Consider the following 18,906-nt stretch of genomic DNA (forward strand, 5'->3'; position numbering starts at 1 on the left):
TCAATGTTAAATGAGGTCATGTGAGTGGACCCTGATCCAATATACTGATGTCCTGATGGGAAGAGAGTGAGACGCTGGAGATCCTCATGCACAGAGGAGAGAGCAGGTGAAGATGCAGGAAGGTGGCCGTCTGTAAGCCCAAGGGAGAGACCTCAGGGAAAATCTAACTGCAGGCCCCTTGATCTTGGGCACTGGCCTCAGGAACTGTGAGAAAATAAATTTCTGGTGTTAAGCCACCCAATCTGTGGTATTTTATTATTAGAAAAACTTGGCGTAAGAGATGTAAAAGGCTTAGCCCTAGTTCTAGAAGTGAGTAATACCGGAGTTTCAGGTTCTTGGTCTCAGCGATCGGAAGAATGAACCCATGGACCACAGGATCAGTGGTAAGTCAGGATTTATTTACAGAAACAAAAATTACAACAACTACGAAAACCAAACCTCCTGGCAGAGAGAACCCAGGAAGGAAACAAGCTCTCCTGCTCCCTTTTCCAGGTCTGTCTTCGGCCTCTCTGCTCAGGGGTTTATATAGTGGCAGGGGGGTTGTTTTGCCAACTCCATGTTGACTTATAGGGCCTGGGTCTTCTTCAGTTATGGCCAGCTGGCCAATGAACTCTCAGGATTTGGAAACTTACATGAAATCCACCAGTCAGAAGTGCACCTCTCCTGTGTCCTCCATGAAATTGACCAGCCAGAAGTGCATGGGGAGGAGAAGGCAAGGCGCCAGGGGAGCCAGTGTCTTCCCTGCAGTTGTCCGCCCCTTTCAGCAAGCTGGTTGCTCCAGCAAGCTGGTTCCTCCATCCGCAGCAGCATCAACATCTCCAGGGCTAAGGTGGCAGGTTGTGGTGCCACCTTGTCCTGCATCATGAGTCCTGTGGTTTCAGACTGGGAGAGCGAAGGTCTGGCCAGTGTGAAATCTCATTGTTGAGTCCAGGTGGGAACCTGGCAAGGAATGATCCATCTATATGTGGGCTGGATTTTGGACAGTGGGTTACTAGTGTATGATCAACATGGGAAGGGATTAGGTAGAACTGGGTGAGCAGACCCCTGGTAGGGCTTCTGGCAAGGTCAGAGTCAGGATGGGCTGGAGAAATAGGCAGAACCACTGAGCATAACCAAGGTGAGAGGGGGTACCACATGGATGCACCTGTGCCAAAGTCTAGTTCTTCGCGTTGTTGGTTTTTTGGAGTGGAGCAGTTGGAGAAACAAGAGGCTTTTCCATAGCAGTGGCAATGTCATCAATCTTAGAATTGCAAAGTGGCTGAATTTCTTTTCTGGGACCCTGGACAGGGTCAGGTGCATTGGAACGGGTTCTTGAACAGACTGTGTTCACAAACTGATGAGTAGCTGACTGCAACTGAATGGGAATTGAAAAGGTAGGAGCTGACGTGGAAATTGCTTTTTCAGTTCTGCTCTTGAGAGCATTCTGTCACTTTAAGATTGATTGCTTTATAAATGGTTTGGGACACCTCGTGGGGGAGGAACACATTTATAAGAGGGACTTTGCCTGACAAATGCATTTAGTGTTACCTGGATCTTTGTACCCTCAATGAATCCCCAACAATAAAAAAAAAAAAAGTGGTGTATAAATTGAGCAGTGGACTTGGCATTAAGAAGACCCAAGTTTATAGTCTGATTCTTTCTATTACAAGCTGCATAATTTTAGACACATTGCCTAACCTAATCTACTTACGAATATATAATTGCCATATATCTAAATCCATCATGTTGTTTAGGAACATTAAATGAGATAGAGATATAGAAATGCCCAGCTTCCTTCTTTTGTGGGTATGCCCAAGGTTCCTTGAATTCATTAGTGTGTGTCTTTCCCCAATGTCCCACCCATCCCAGAGCTGTTCTTTTAGGAGCCTCTTAGGCACCTATCACTTGAGCCCAGTTGCAGTGAACTTAATATTTATGTACCCCCTGTCTATTAATGCATGTTGAAGCCTACTCACCAATATGATAGTATTAGGAGGGGGGCCCTCTGGGAGGTGATTAGGTCATGAGGGTGGCACCCTCATGAATGAGATTAGTGCCCTTATAAAAGAGACGGAGAGAGACCCCTCACCCCTTCTGCCAAGTAAGGACAGAGGAAGTGGGTACTACCTGTGAACCAAAAAGTGTGTTCTCAGTGCACACAAATACTCTGGGGCAGGAAGAGGCCCCAAAGCTCAGTTTGATGCTGAGTTGGGTACATGGATGCTCTGGAACTAGGATTTATGGACTCAGAGAAGGTTGAAAGGGAAATGCCCAGAGGGATCTTTGCAGTCCAGTGGTCCGGAAACCTGACTATTAACAAGAAGAGTCCTGAACCTGCCCTTAGGATTCTGATCTGCCAAGTCCTAGGTGGAGCACAGGAATCCATCACTTTTTAATGTGCTCCAGATAATGCTGATGACAAGGCAGTTTGGGGAAGGGCTTATGTAATCAATGCTTCAACTTAAAGATGAAAATACTGAGGTGGAGAAAGTGAAGGTGTTTCTCCCTGGCTATGCTGGGGCCTCTCTGCTCAGCTTTCTGTGATTAGGGCCTGAAATTCATGTTATAATTTCCCAGGGGAATATACATGGAATATCTCCTTGCCATTTGTGTAAAAATCCAGAGAAACTAACTGGGCTGCCCATGATCACGGCTTCCTGACCTTCATGTGTTTACTCCTTCTTTTCCTCTGTGTAACTCTGGCTACCCTTTTCTCCCCTCTAACTACCGTTCAGTATACTGTAAGGCATGACTTTGATCCAATACTCTCTCTTCTTCAGTAGCTCCTTTCTGTGACTGAATCTGGTCGTATTTAACTGACTGATAACCCAGCTGGAGGGGGCTGCAGGGTTAACTGACCTGTCCAGCTTGGCAGTCTCTTTTATCTGCCAGGGAACAGGTCCTGGCAATACAAGGGGGCAGATATTCAGTGTATACAGAAGGTGAAGTAAGGAGCCTATTGCACTTTCCTGGGTGATGCTGACTTGACTTATCTGTGCTTTTCCCACAATTCCAACATGAGGTGGCAAGATAGACCATGCCCGATTCTGCTTGACCTTGACCTCAACTGGCCTTGGTTCCGCTCCAGCCGTGCCTGTGGCTTCTCCCATTCCATGGGCTCAAGAAGGCAAACAGAACACAAGCTCCCCACGGCTCCTCCACACTGGCTTGTCTGCTTTTCCACCACGCCTTGCTGAGCTGGGCACATTCTCTGAATTCACTGGATTATCACAACCTGTTTCTCCTAGAGCAGGAGTGTTTCCCTCTTGCTGATTTGCTAAGACCCAGCATTTCCCTGCTGATCAGTGTCTTCCAACACTTCTCACCTCCCTGTATAGAAAGAAGCCCACCCCCTTCCCTTGACTTCTTTCCCTCTCTTACCAGGTTTCTAACTCACCTTTTTGGTCATCCCACCTAAGGAAGTACTTCTCTAGAAAAGAACTATCATTTAATCTCTGAGTTATAATTAATTGATATTACTTGATATTGCTTCATTTTATGATGTCTTTCTTCTTTCTAAAACTGTATTTTATTGATTTTAGAGAAATATTATATATCCCCCTTCTCAATACACATACATATTTTAAACAGCTCTGAAAATGGGATGCATACTACATTTGGGAGGATCATTTATTTGATAGTATTTTTTCTTAATGCCATATCATTTATTTTCACATACCAGCTTCAGTCATTACTTTTGCAGAATCTGCATAAAAGGCCAGAAAACATTAAGACCAACTTTTGTTGAAATTTAGAATTTTAGAGGGAGGGGCGGGGAAAAAATGAAATTTAGAATTTTGTGGTATTAAGGTAGATCACTGTCAGTGTGCCTAACTGTAGAGAAGATGGCTGTTTTCTAGAAAAATGTGATGGTCTGGACCTTGAATAATACTTGGTAAATCATTATGCCTTACAAGACCCTGTTTTCTTTTGTGACTAGAGCCATTGTGAAATCATATGCAGCCAGTAGATGTTAAGGACTCTGTTTAGGCTAACTCTTCAGTTATAGGTATTTCAGGAAAGGGACACAAAGCCTCATTTTTGGATCTGTACTTTAAAAGAGTTATAAAGTGAATAATGGAATTTTAACTCCCACATCAGAATTATGAAGGGTTCCAGTGCTTTCATCCATAAGATCTTCATTCTTTGGTGACAAAAAGGATTTATATTTTAGCTGTTGGTACAGAGTTAGTAGAAAGGGAGTTGTACTTTACCTAGAGATGAGTGTTAGGTTTTTTACACACGGGAAGAACTAAATCTTGTCCTTTTTATCCCTTGCCAAACAGGTTTTCTCTTTTCTTTTTTGGGGGGAGGTGATGTGTCCTTTGCTTTGCTTTATAATAAATTTATCCTTTTGAGCCCTTGATTTAGCCTTGCAAAACTCAGCAGGGGATAAACAGAAAATTTTCCTTGTCAAATGGAAACACAACTAGCCAAAAACATTTTCCGTACTCAGACACTGAGTGAACTTCCGCTGATGGTTTGTTCTAGTACCTTTGCCTACTTGTTCATCATGTCACAGTTGTTCACATAGCACAGTAACTGTCCCCACTTTCTGGCCAGCCTGGTCACTTTGTCGTGACTTCCTCCGCTGCTGAGCTTGAGTAGGCACTGGCTTGGAGCAGCCCCGCCCAGAGCTCCACACCCGTATTTTGGAAATGCTTGAATATCAAAAAAGGGAGCACAGAAAGGGAAGATCATAGGTTCCAAGAGTAATTCAGTCCCCAGCTTGTCATTTTCCTTACTGAGCATTGTTGTGGAGTGAGTGTCAGGAGTCACTAAAGCAGATTAGTTTTGATAATGGCAAAAGCCCATACTTCAATATGAAAATTTTCTTTTTAAAGTCATGGAGCATTCAGAAATGGAAACAATCTGGGGATTGCCCAGATGCCGTCTTTTTACCACGAGTAGAGATTGACCCTCACAGCCTTTGAGCCTTCTCTTCTCCTTTCTCTCTGAGCATATGGGTTGGATCTTATTTCTTAGCCCACCCAGCTAAGTAAAGAAAGGCTCATCCCATAAACTATCCCAGCAATCAGTTGCTTGAAGACCAGGTAAAACTTCAAAATAATGTTACCGAATCTAGGAATGGAATAGAAAAAAGAATAGAAGAAATAAAAAGTAAGGAAAAAACAAGTAGACAGATTTAGCTAATGTAGGCTGTTGTAATAACAAGCTAAACATGAGTCAACTGGGTAATGGGATTTTTTTTTTTAAGGCAGTTAACACATTAGGATGTATAAATAGGCCCTAACTCGCTAAAAGAAGGTACACATAGTGATTTCCAAACTATCTTTCTAGTAGCAGCCAAACCACATTGTATGTCTTTAAGACAAATGGGATATGATGCACATATAATATATATATTTATATAGAGCATAGAATTGTTACATGTAATATTTACCTATCATGCCATTATATGTGTATCATGATGCTGCCTTAGTTTCCAATATTTGAAATCTCCTTTATTAGATAAATCTTATGTTCTACGTTAGTAAAAAGAACATGTAACTCTTATAGTAAATGATATTTTAATTTAAAAAGGTGTAATAGTTTTTCTCTTTTCATTCATTCATTCAATCTACAGAAAGATGTGTCTGATGGCTGGAGACTTAGGGACTGATGAAAATGGTGCTTCTGAATTGTCTTGGCTCTGGGATCCATGGAGGTGGATCAGGTCCCCAGGCTAATTTGGATAATGACAAGGGTCAATGGCTTTTTTACTGAATTGAAAACTGTTTTAAGGAGAAGAAAGGCCTTTATTGGTCACTGTGATGAGGCCTCACCTCAGAGATAGAAGGACCTGGCACAGCTCATAGGCCTGGGCTTTAGGACACCTGCACTTGGGAACTTATTCTCTGGTTGTCATCTTGCAATTTTTAATATGTTCTTTTCTGTATTATGTTTTGTAAGTGAAGTGTAGTGGGACATTGGAGCTTGCATGGGCGTCTTCAGCTTCAGCTTGCATTTAGTCCTGCCTCTCTTTGGCCCACCACGCCTGTGTGGGTCCTTGGCCACCCACTCTCTGACACTTGGTGCCTGGCCCTGCCCAGGCTTTCCCTCCCAGACCCACCTTGTGTGACGGCCCAGGACAGTGGCTGACTATCATCAGGGGAGGAAGCTTGTGTTCCACTTTGGCCATCTGTCTCTGGAAGGGCTGAAGCATGAGGGGCTGAGTGCCCTGTGGTTGTACAGCAGGCAGTGGGTATTTGTCCTCCCCTTGGCTAGCAGGGAAGTGTTGCGTTCACTGGGCGAGTAGGCAGGGGCCTCCCTCCTGCCCCAGATCCAGGTCCTCATTGCGCCTGGATTGCTGGTTGCCATATGTTGGGGATCTCCTGTCTGTGTACTGGGGCAACAGTGGAGTGGGGAGGCAGCTGTTGACTTCTCTGGCCCAGGTGAGGTCTCTGCATTTTCACTTTGCCCTGGACCTTGAAGAACATGGCACTCCCTGAGCGTATCCAGGGCCCCCACTTCAGGGTGTGTACTCGGTCGCTGTGCTCTCATCTCCTGGGCATCCTGTGTGTTGACCACAACACCCCCCTGATAATGAAGCACCCTGTGTTGGCCCTTTTTGCCTCCAAATTCCTCCATGGTTACCATGTGTTTCTGTGAAGGAGCAGATCACAAGGTTACCCTTGGGCTCCAACTGTGTCCTATGATATTTTTGTCAGAGTCTAGTGGTGTTTAGTTCTTTTACAGAGAACTATTACAGACCTCCAAGTAATTTTTAGCAGCAGTCAAGCACATCATCATTTGCAGACACTTAGACCTCAGGAATGCCCTAGTTTTCAGCAAAGCATTTAGGAAAAGCTCTTGTTTTGTCTTTGTGAATAAAATGGAGTGATATGAATAAGCACGTAGTGGCAGAGTGGATTGTCTTCTGTGCTTATGAAGTGCTGAATGATATTTCTAGGTCAACTGCTAATGGAGAATGACAGGAATCTAGACTGATCAATGTCTTTGATTAGTAGTGTTGATGAGGACTGAAGTTGTGCAGATATCAAATGTATGGGTGTCCTGAAGCTGGACAGGAGAACAGATGTGATTGATGCCACCATTAAATTGCAGCTTTGAATGATGGGCCGTGTCACACAAGAATAAATTGAACAGGATATACTTGGATCGAAAAATGGCGTCTGATAAATAGAACCCTTGGGATTTTTAACTGCCTGTGAATTCAGCATAAGCTAGCATGCTGATAGAACTGTTAAAAGAAAAAAATGAAAGATTGTCCCAAAACAAGCTGAAAACTTGCAGCCACAGAAAATCCTGCACAAAGATGTTTATAGCAGGTTTATTCATGATTGTCCCCAACTGGGATCAACCAAGATGTTCTTCAATAGGTGAGTAGATACATTTTAGTATAACATACAGTGGGATATTATTCAGTCATCAAACAATATATGCTCTCAAGCTACAGAAACCCCAGAGAAACATTTAGTGCATCTCACTAAGTGTAAGAAACCAAGAGTAAAAGCTGCACACCGTGTGACCCTAACTTCATGACATTCTGGAAAGGGCATCACTATGAAGGCAATGAAAAGATCATGGTTGGCAGAGGCTTGGGAGCAGGAGGGAAGAATAGGTGGGAACAAGGGATTCTTAGGGCAGCTAAAACTATTCTGTAAGACACAGTAATGGTGGATGCATGTCATTATGCCTTTGTCAGAATCCATAGAATGCACTAAAAACGAAAAAATTCAGATTAAAAAAAGAAAAACCCGTAAATTGGGGCCAGTCTTTCCAGCTCTTTTCATATGAGAGTGGGCAGACCAAGAGGCAGAAACTGGTGCCCAGCAGCCGTTTAGCAGAGTGGAGACAGCCGGCTCTGAGCCAGGCTGCCTGGATTCATGTGCTGGTCCTGCTTTTTCCATAGTTTGGGGCTTTGAGCACATTTCTTAACCTCTTTGCCCAACTGTAACATGGGGATGATGGTGGTACTTCCCTCTAGGTCTTGTCAGGAATCAATGAGTGAACACATATAAACCTCTGAGAATAGTGCCTGCACTCCCTGGACTTCAGCTCTGTTATTCGTTCTGGATTTGGTTCTGGAGGGCAGACCTGGCATCCTTGGTGGAGGGAGGCAAAGTCAAGGGCAAACTTTCTAAGGCTTAGGCTCTAGCCTTGTTGCTCCCCACCAGTTCCTTTGTGTATGCTGTTACCCAGACTTTAATGCTTTGTCTCTTTTCCTACCTGGCCAAATCTGACTTCTTTAGGAAGTCAAAGTTTAGATGACCCCTTCTCTCAAGAGAAGGATTATGCATTATCCTTATGCGGTAATCAGCTCTATTTTCTGCTCCCGCAGCATTTTGATTAGTACTGGGGTTAAGGTAGTTCATTCCCTGATTGCTTTGCTGACTTTGCTGGGGCAGGCTGGGGTTTAGTCACCAGTGTTTTCCCAGCAACCAACCCAGTGTCTGAAAGATGCCTGGGAAAGGAATGGAAGCAGAATTTTCCCCTCCTTCTGGTAATAGCCATGGGCGAAAGAGTGAAACTCTGTCTCAAAAATGAACAGACAAAACCCCCCAAAAACCAAAACCAAAAAAATGTATTTGTAAATTTTATATTTTCTATATGCGAAGTACTCCATTATCAAAATAACTAAGGTTGTGTGTCACAGGGACTTGGGAGCCAACTTGAATAAGCTCCCATGGGACACTGGAGGGTCAGGAGGGATGACAGTGTGGACAGAAGCACATCAAATATGGGCAAATTCCTGTCCATAATAATGGGGAACAAGAAGGTGGAGAAAAACCAAGTTAGTTACCTTTAGTGCAGCAGTTCTCAACTTGTGGGTCGCGACCCACAGGAACTATATTCAAGGGCCGTGGCATTGGAAGGTTGAGAACCACTGCTTTAGAGGATGCCAGGATATGGCCTCGTTATCTTGGGAAAAGGCTGGTAAATAAAGGGCGGGATCATGGAATTGAGCCTTTCTTACGAGCTTCCATCCCTCAGGGTAATCAGACATTGATGAGGGCAAGTTTCTGTCTCTAGATGTGATCCAGCTCATACCTGAAGCAGGAATGAAGGGCTTTCACCCCGTGTAGCCTCTGAGGACTCAATCACTAGGCAGTGATCACCTGTGGCTACCATGTCACAAAAACACAGGCACCAGACACCCCGACAGTATGTATGACTTTTGGTGGAAACACGTATCACCACCTATCGTAAGATTTTACAGAAAAAATGAAATCTAACCTAAATCTGATCAAGCCTCTGGATCCAGATGCCGATTTATAATCTACATGAAAGATAGCGGAAAATGTTAAACTAAATCACAAGGGGACCGTGCACGCAAGGCAAACTTTGTTGGACAAATGAGTCTGTCTCTTCTGCAAAAAATTAATAGAATTAAAAAAAAAAAAAAAGGATGGCCAGGGACCTGCCTCATCCAGGAAACTTAAAATAAACATCTACCAATTTCAAAGTATGTCTTTTTCCATCCTGTGTCAGTGTGTGTGTGTGTGTACATGAGTCAAAATGATTAGGGAAGTGTGACCCTTGACAGAATATCTGATGACATTAAGAATTAAAATACTCCTTTAGTATTGTTGTTTGTTTAAAAAGACTATTCTTGGAAAATAAATGGCAATATTTACAGATTAAATTATAAAATGATTGGAATTAGCTCCCAGTAATTTGGTGGTTTTTAGCAGTGGGAATATGCAGTGTAGTAGAAGATACGAGATTGTACATGAAGGTGTAAAGCTGGTTCTTCATTCTCTGGCCTTTCTTTCTGTATATGTTTGAAATTAACCAGAAACAAAAGCTTTTTATAAACTATGTTAATTGTCCAACAACCCATCCTGCTCAAGAATTACATAATACCTATAAAATAAATACATTAGACTTATAAGTATATCTAAGATTTTATTCTTTTCAAACCCCAATCCTATATTAATTAACCAAATATTTTATATATATATATATATTTTTTTTTTTTTTTTTTGAGACAGTGTCTCACACTGTTGTCCTGGGCAGAGTGCCATAGCACCATAGCTCACAGCAACCTCAAACTCTTGGGCTCAAGCAACCCTCTTGTCTCAGCCTGCCATGTAGCTGGGGCTATAGGTGTCCACCACAATGCCTGGCTAGTATTTTATTTTTAGTAGAGATGGGGGTCTCACTCTTGCTCAGGATAATCTCAAACTCCTAAACTCAGGATATCCACCTGACTCAGCTTCCCAAAGTGCTAGGATTATAGGCATGAGCCACCACACCTGACACAACCAGATATTTTAAAGTGGAACCATGAGACAAATGATCTTACTCATAAATAATTAAAATACCAAGTATGCAAAGTCTTTCTTTTTGAATGACATCTTTAAATATCTATATTTCTACAAGTATTTTTTTAACCTTCCATTTTTAATTTACTTTTTTTTTAATTTTGGGACATTAGGAGTATACATGTTTTATTTACATACTTAGTTTTTTGTACAGATTGAGTTAAAGTTACAAGTGTGCCCATTAGCCAGATAGTGTGCCCTGTACTTAGTAGGTGTGAGTTTACCCATCTCTCTCCCCTCCTTCCCTCAGTTTGATTTTCATTGAGATTTACTTCCATCTGTGCACTTGAGTGTTGATCTTTTAGTTCTAACTTGGTATTGAGTACATGTGTTTGTTTCTCTATTCCTGTGATGTGTCACTTACAAGAATGGTCTCCAGTTCCATCTAGGTTGTCACAAAAGATTCTAGATCACCATTTTTTATGGTTGAGTCGTACTCCATAGTATGCATATGGCGCATTTTACTAATCCATCATGTATTGGTGGGCACCTGGGTTGTTTCCACATCTTTGTGATTGTGAATTGTGCTGCTATAAACATTCAAGTGCAGGTGTTTTTTTTATTTATATAAAATTGCCTTTCTTCCTTTTGGGTGTACACCCACCAGTGGGATTGCTGGATCAAATGGTAGGTCTCCTTTAAGTTTTAGGGGTATCTTCAGACAATTTTCCACAGGGGTTGTACTAGTTTGTTTAAGTAGAAATTCTTCATCTTAGGAATTTGTTTCTCAAATGTTTCTATACATCATTTCGAGGCTAAAAAATGGTAAACTACCAAGAATCAATTACATAGTCCCATACAGTCTGGGCAATTGTTGGGGTTGCCTTCTTAGATGACAGAGAATTCTTAATGACCAAGAAGACCTTGGCCAAGATGCCACCTGACCCTTGCCTATGACACAAAGGAAACAGCCATCCCAGTGCTCTTTGGAGTTGCTATGGCATTGACCTCCCAATCAGGTCTGCAGCCAGGTCTGTGGGTCGAAGTCCTGTTATTACTTAATTGTTTCATTCTTCAAAGTTTGTAACTTTCACTAAGAAAATAATCAAGGTAATTTTACTTCTTGAAATAAAGAAAAAGTATTATACTTCAGTTGGTATTATATTTCTTTGTTTTTTAAAAAGATACTTAAATGGCTTTCTGGCTTACTCTGAGGACCCTTAAACTGGAGAGAATTTTCTGTGTCTGCTAGGCCTTTGCCTGCCACTGCACTGAAGGCCGTTCTAAGGGAAAGTACCATTTCCCTCTCATGCGCAGTGAGCCGCACCATGTTGCCACTCATTAGTGGGTAGTGAGTCAGTTTACTGAGTCAGGGCCAGCAGTTAAGTACATCATAGAAGAGAATGGAAAATACCAAAAGGCCCTGTGACTAGCAAGGATAGATAATATTTTTTAAAACTTATTTTATTTATACATATTTGGATGTAAAGGCATTTCTTACTGTGGGTCACTATCCGCATTTTGAAAATGGCCTCTTCCATGTGAGGTGAGGAAAATGGAGAGATATGGACAGCAGCAAGAATTTATCCTGAACTGAGTGTGCGGAGATAGGCCCCAAACAGAACACACGCCCCAGTCTTGGGTAAAATAAGCACAAGGGCCATGAAAACAGAATATGGTAGCTCCTTAGTGGAGGAACAAATTATTGCTAAAGGCATGGATTATGGCATTTTAATAATTTTGTCAATTTTATCTCTCTGTGCTCTGTATGCCATTTATTCCTTTTTGGTAGCATTGTACTTGGCCCCTGTAGCAGTCTGTAAATACCTTTCTAGTGGAAGCAAACACAGTAATTAGACCACTTGTTTGAGAGGACCCGGGGGGAGGAGCCTTGGGGCTAGGAATCTGCATTCCCCAACGTGGCAGTGGTTGTAGACCAGTAATTAAGTGGCTCAAAGGAGTAGGGCACCAGCCCCATATGCCAGAGGTTGCTGGTTCAAACCCAGCCCCGGCCAAAAACTGCAAAAAAAAATAAGAAGTGCTGAATTAGTCTATACACTCATTTTTCTGGTCTAGGCAACACATGCAGTCAGCATTAGAGCAGAGCCAGTGGTTCTCAGCTTTACCCAGCATCTCAGCAGAGCCACTTCCACCAGACACACTGCATAATCTTCTAGGTGATGCCTGACTCTGGCGCTTCTTCTCCACTCATCTCATGCTTTCTGCTGCCCCACCTATTATTATTTAGGATAATAATTTTATCCTAAAATTATTTAGGATAATTTTCCTAAATTATCCACATTTCGTTTTCTTGCCCTATACCTTGGGCTTTCGATGTTGCCTGTAGTATAGGACCAAAAGCCACAGCCTGCCAGGTTCAGGTGCCTCCCCTGTCCGCTGACTCTGACCTTTTGTTCATGTTGTATCCTTTAATTTCATCCATCCTTCCAGACTCTATTGGAGCCCCAGATCTATAAGTCCTTCCCTGCTTTGGAGTTAACCATTCCTCCCTCTGTACTTCTCCTCACTCTTTGCTCACAATGCTATTTCAGCACCTTGGACTTTGTAAGTTGTGCCTGTGTTTGCCTGATGAGAAAGCAAGTTCACAGAAGGCTCATGTGTACTTCTCTATCTAGCTTTGCAACTGGTGTTAAACATTTTTAAAATTAACTTTTCTATGAGTTCTGATTTCATCAGAGTTAATAACAATCAGCAGCTTGGCCAATTAACTTGTGTAAAACAGGAGTTTCAACCTCTGTTCGACATCTAGGTGCAAAGGTTCTGTGACTTCTTTGTGATTTTATTTTATTTTATTTTATTTTTTTTGGTAGAGACAGAGTCTCACTGTACCGCCTTGGTAGAGTGCCGTGGCGTCACACAGCTCACAGCAACCTCTAACTCCTGGGCTTCAGCGATTCTCTTGCCTCAGCCCCCCGAGCAGCTGGGACTACAGGCGCCAAACACAACACCCGGCTATTTTTTTGTTGCAGTTTGGCCGGGGCTGGGTTTGAACCTGCCACTCTCGGCATATGGGGCCGGCGCCCTACTCACTGAGCCACAGGCGCCTCCCTTCTTTGTGATTTTATTCTTTCATAAACCCAACCCAAAAAAAGTAATGCAGGGTTTCTGTGCTATTCATAGCAGAGCATTTTTAGTTTGTTTCTCTCCAGAGAAGAAGTGGACAGGTGGACAAAAGGGGAATGATCTTAAAGAGAAAGAGTTAGCAAATTGGATCCTTAAAACCAGCTGTTTTTAAGAGGTGGGGGTGAGGTATAAAGTGAATAGGGGATAAAAGAAAAACAAGACAGAGGACAGTGAACAAAGGGCATCTGCTGTCCTGGGTCTGTTAGGAAGCTTTGCAGCTCAGCTTTGCTGCCCATCCTGTTTCAGGTCAGTTCCATTCTTCATGTGTTAGCATGTGTTAGCCCTGGGTGCAATATCCATACCCAAGATAGCAAATCTTCTGCTCAAATTAGACGGTAGAGCAGAAAGCCTAGCACAAAAGTGCACATGATTCAAGTACTTTTATTTTGTTGATTTTGATGCCTATTGAATAACTTTCAAGCAGTCACATAGGGGTGATTTTGAAAAGTGAAATCAGTATTCAATGCATTTTTTATTTCTGTGGCAGGAAGTAAGCCTAAGTTTTAAAAAGGATTAAAATCCTCAAATTGAAATAATAATTTGCCTGTTTTGCTGTTTATAGGTTTCTTGCATTGACTCCATGGAGAGTGTATCACCTGATTTCCATCATGATGCTTGGGCGTGTTATTATGCAAATAATAAAGGATATGGTTTTGTCTAGAACAAGAGGTAAGAACACTGAGATTTCATTTTTATGTATATTTAATTTTCTAGATCCTGAATTTCTGATCTTTGAGTAGACAATTAGTATTTTGAACAGGAGCAAAGTAATAGATTATATAGGCATTGACTTGTCTTTTTAAAATATGATAATTTACTTAACTGATATTTCTCTAGTCATCATAATTGCCGGGCAGAGGTTTGTGTATGCTGATTCATTTCTTGACTTTAAATGGTATTTTAAATACCATTATGATGTTTATGTAGACTAGAGTGAAGGTAACAGTTAAGTATTTATTATATGCTACCTGATGAAACTGGGCTTCTGCGAAATGGACTGGTATATAAAATTTTTCTTTGCCCCAGTGAAGAAGAAAACAATTAATTTAGGGTTTAAAAACAAGTAATGGTTAAATAGATTCTAAAAAATGAGTTAATGATGAAAACGTATTAATTTTAAGCATAAAGTTTAGAAGATAGAGCTTGAATTATTTTTAAAATTTGCTTAATTTGCTTTTGAGCGATTTAAGTGTGTTACTGTTCTGAGTCAAGCTTTTCCATACTTGGATGGGCCTCTTCTCCCAGTGTTTGAGTTAGTTTTGGTAACTGGACAAAAACCTTCCTAGGAGTAATTGAACCCTATGAACCTAAATGTGAGAAGGTAAATTTGATCAAAAATACTCCAGAGGAGGTTACAATGAGGCAGATGTACCTCCGAAAAGTGGAGGGATTATTTTGGTTGAGGTCCATGTGTGCTGATGTGCGTAAGAACTGCCCAGCATTCTGGACACGGTGGGGATACTGAGGCCAGCTTTGTGGGCAGCAGCTTGTCTTTCCTAATGGCAGCTCCAGACCAGGGGCATGAGCTGTAATGGGCGTCCTATCCTCTTCTTTCATGGGTCTACTTTAAATGCAGTTTATATTTAAGTCCCTACCATTTTTAAACTAAATTATCATGTTAACCATTTTTAGAAAAATTGTTTTACATGAGTGCGTTTCCAGCTTTGAAGGTAATTCCTTCCCAGTGTTCTGGGAAGATACACACACGTGATTTTGTCCAGATAGTGTTTTATCATGAATCCGTGGATTTAGGTTATATTCTTGTGTGCAATCCTCCTCCCTACCCCTTCACTTTCCATTTTTCTGTTTCCGAGAGCAGATATCTAGCTCCCTAACTTCAGGCCATAGCAGAGCATTGCTCTGATACTCCTCCGCCAAGGATGTGTGAAACCACCTGGAGGTGGTGCCTCTCTGTGCAATAGGGTTTTGTTGAGCAATCCCTGGCGATCACCTTGCCTCAGTCTGATTTGTGACCAGTAGAGGGGAGCCTGTTTAGACTTCGTAATAGTTTGAACCTCTGGTACCTCCTCATGGGACTCTTAGAAGATAAAGCCACCCACATGTTTATTAGCAGCCGTTTTAGCTGAGCAGAGCAAGTTGACTGTAAAGCAGACCGAGCACCTAAGTCTTTTCTGGGTATGTTATATTTGACCGTAGTCGGGACACAAGTTATACGGAATAGACAAATGTGAAAGGCCAAGGATGAAGTTGAAAGACTTCAGAACTGTCCTTTTGTCACTCTTGGCCTCTCACACGGGGATCGTTTCCACTGTGGCTCTGTTGGCTTGATATTCATTACAAATGTGGACATCTCATACTTACAGATTGCAGGAAACCTTCCCATTAAAAAGGTTCAGTCCTCTATAATAATTAAGGTGGTAGAGTTAAAAGAACATTAGCCTAAAGAGTCTGATTCTTGAGATAGTTCACTTCATTTCCTTCCAAATAGACTCTGTGGCTCTTGTTACAAATTGTTGCCAACTTTGCGGCTCAAACCAACAGAAATGTCTTCTCTTATATATCTAGAGGCCAATAGTTCAAAGTCGGCATCACTGGGCCCAAATCCAGGCATTGGCAGGGCTGCACTCCCTCCAAGGCCCTAGGGAAGGACCTGTCTGTCCCTTGCCTCTTTCAGCTCTGATGGCTTATGCTGCGTCATTGCAGACTCTGTCTTTGTGGTCACACTGCCTTGGCTGCTGTGTCTCCCTCTTCTAAGGACAGACTGCATTTGGGACGCCCCCCAGATCATCCAAGATCATTTCCATGTCTCACGTGTCTTGGCCTGATCACATCTGCAGAGATGCTCTTTCTTTCTTTCCTTCCCTTCCTTCCTTCCTTTCTTCTCTCACTTTATTGCCCTCGGTAGAGTGCCATGGCATCACAGCACACAGCAACCTCCAACTCCTGGGCTTAGGCAATTCTCCTGCCTCAGCCTCCCAAGTAGCTGGGACTACAGGCGCCCGCTGCAACGCCCGGCTATTTTTCTGTTCAAACCGGGGCCGGGTTTGAACCCACCACCCTCGGTATATAGGGCCAGTGCCCTACCCACTGAGCCACAGGTGCCACCCCAAAGACACTTTTTCCACATACAATAACATTCACAGATTTCAAGAATTAAGACTTGATATCCTTGTGAGCTACTTACTCAGCCTACTCTTCCATTCGAAACTTTTTGTCTTGTAAAACTGTAGAAACCCTCCTCCTACCACAGGGCTTTAGAAGGGTCAAATAAAGGCATAAAATAAATGCCTTCAGCACAGTGATGGGCTGCTTGCCAGGACCACATGGGGTTTGCTTGTTGATGGTCCGTCTGTGCTGAGCGCCCTTCTGTGTCAAGGCCGCTCCTGGGCACCAGGGCCTGCAGTGGGATCCGGACACAGCCAGCTTCTTTCTGCCCTCACACTCCAGAGGCAGGTCTTTGTTGGAGGCCAGCCTTTCTGTCAGGGTTTTCACTGGGTGACATTGCTCTGAATATAGCATTTCTACTGCATGGAGGCCGGGGGCGGGGTGGGGGGAGAAGAGAAAGGGGAATAATTACTCTACTTTCCCAGACCTCTTTAGTCTCTGACTGAAGAAATACTGGTGCTGGCTTCGTCCTTCTTTACTAAAGTCTTTTGGACAAAGACCCATTTGAGCCCTGCGAATAGTTGGCAGGAGGCTGAATTTGCAGGCCTCTGAGCGTTCCTGCCATGAATTGGTCTCTGCAAGGCACAGTTTGGCCTCAAGTCAGGACCACAGGCAGTTATGGCAATGCCATGGCCTCAGTCAGAACTGCCAGCCGCTCTCATCAGACACCTCAGCACACAGCAGTGACGATGACAATAGGACAGCCTCGCATTCCATCTCTTCAGGCAGCCTGAGGATCTCAGCTTCTCTGCTTCTTGTGTTTTTTGGCTAAAGATATTCAACTTTTATGTTGAAGAGTTTCATTATACCCCTCCCCCCAGTTACCATTTTTTTTTACTCTCTTAATGAAGTTTTAAGTGCACAGTATTATAGACAATACGCTCCTTGTTGTCGAGCAGATTCCTGGAACCATCATTGAAGGCTGGAACTCTGCACACATTGAACAGCCAAGGCTCCCTTTCTCCTTCTTCCAGCCCCTGGCAGCCACTATTTCACTTTCGACTCCCCTGAGTTTGTCCCCAGTTACTGTCTTCTACACCAGAGATTTTCAACCTTTTTTTCAATCTCATGGCACACGTGAACCTGTAGTTAAACTTCCACGGCATACTTAAATTATGTTGATAAAAAAAAAAAGAGTAAAAAAGAATATATGCTTTGAACTTCTTTCAAAAATAACTTACTAAATGATTTTTTAAAATTTTCATGGCTCACTGGTTGAAAATCACTGTTCTATAGCATCTTAGATGCTTAATAGGAAATAGATGGGCAAAAAAAAAAAAAAGGATACCATCTTGGGAGTTAACTTTGTGAAGGCTACAGGAACCCAGTCTCTTATTTTGTGAGCCTCCTGTGCAAACTGCTAGCTGCGAGGGGTCTCTCTCATTGGTGTGCACCTTGAGTGCCTGCTTCCCTGCATGAATCTCTTTGTTTTGGTTCTGAGGAATTCTTCAGTGGGCTGAAAAATCCTTTATCCTTAAACTTTTCCTTAATCATCTTTTCTCTCTCTCTCATTGAAATAAAATCAGTCATTTCTGCCCCTGTCTCTGTTGAAGTTCAACTATTGCCCTCTGTCATGAGAGGAAGGTTCAGTAGGTGGCCCCATGGCTCTCCCAGTCCCGTGTGGAGCATTTGCACCCACTGCCTCTTTATGCCTCCCCTCCTGTGAAATCTCCACTGTCCACTTATGCCCCATCCTTAGCACCCAGTTGCTATTGATTGAAGACCCAGTAGAGATGGTGGCCCATGAACTGTAGACTTTCCAGCACTCTTCTGCCGTTCCAACTTGTACCCCAGAGGCTTGTCTGACAGCTTGGATTTGGTCGCCTACAAGGTAGCCTCATCTTTGACCTGGGCCTTTGGAAGCTCCCTGTTTCTAATATCTACAGAATGGGAGAGTTGGTTCTCAGTGTGCCCTCTGTCTGCTCCTCCCCAGCCTCTCGCTCCTGTTGAACCAGCTCTTTGACCATCAGCTTGACTCTTTTCCTGTTCAGCCTTTTGCCTTTCAGACCGTCCCTCAGTCTTGCCTTTGGCCTGCCTTTCTCCCTCTACACAGCCCCTGCCTGGTCTCAGCTCATCTCATTATGGAGTTGCTGTCCTTACCATTGCAGAGGTCCTTGTTTCCTTACCCATCAACAGTAATGGTTTCTACAATTTTTAATAATAAAAGAAGCAAGCAAACAGACATCCCACAGCATTTCTACTTTCTCCACTCTTGACTTCTTTGTTGTTAGAGAAATGTCAGGTGACGTGACGAGTTGATCCTCTGGAATTTAGTCTTTTCAACTTCCAATTTTAGTTGAGACCTCACTGCTGCTCATAATTCCTTGGGTCCTTTTAAGTTGTTGATTTGTTTTTATATGCCACTTAACTCCAAAATGTTTGAAGCTGCTTACTAGGAACATAAAACACAAAACCGTTGAAAAGA

The 18,906-nt window shown here is 42.8% G+C and overlaps 1 protein-coding gene across 3 annotated transcripts in view; it reads left to right on the forward strand.

The window, feature by feature from the left end:
* The window catches only part of RETREG1 (reticulophagy regulator 1), a 144,888-nt gene that overhangs the window by 24,610 nt on the left and 101,372 nt on the right, over positions 1 to 18,906 (forward strand). For all 3 annotated transcript variants that reach the window (XM_053592873.1, XM_053592882.1, XM_053592889.1), the window contains exon 2: positions 13,918 to 14,024. In XM_053592873.1, the coding sequence (XP_053448848.1) occupies positions 13,918 to 14,024 (107 nt within the window). The remainder of the gene's footprint in view (positions 1 to 13,917; positions 14,025 to 18,906) is intronic.

This window comes from Nycticebus coucang, chromosome 1 (genome assembly GCF_027406575.1).
Source record: "Nycticebus coucang isolate mNycCou1 chromosome 1, mNycCou1.pri, whole genome shotgun sequence".
NCBI lineage: Eukaryota > Metazoa > Chordata > Mammalia > Primates > Lorisidae > Nycticebus > Nycticebus coucang.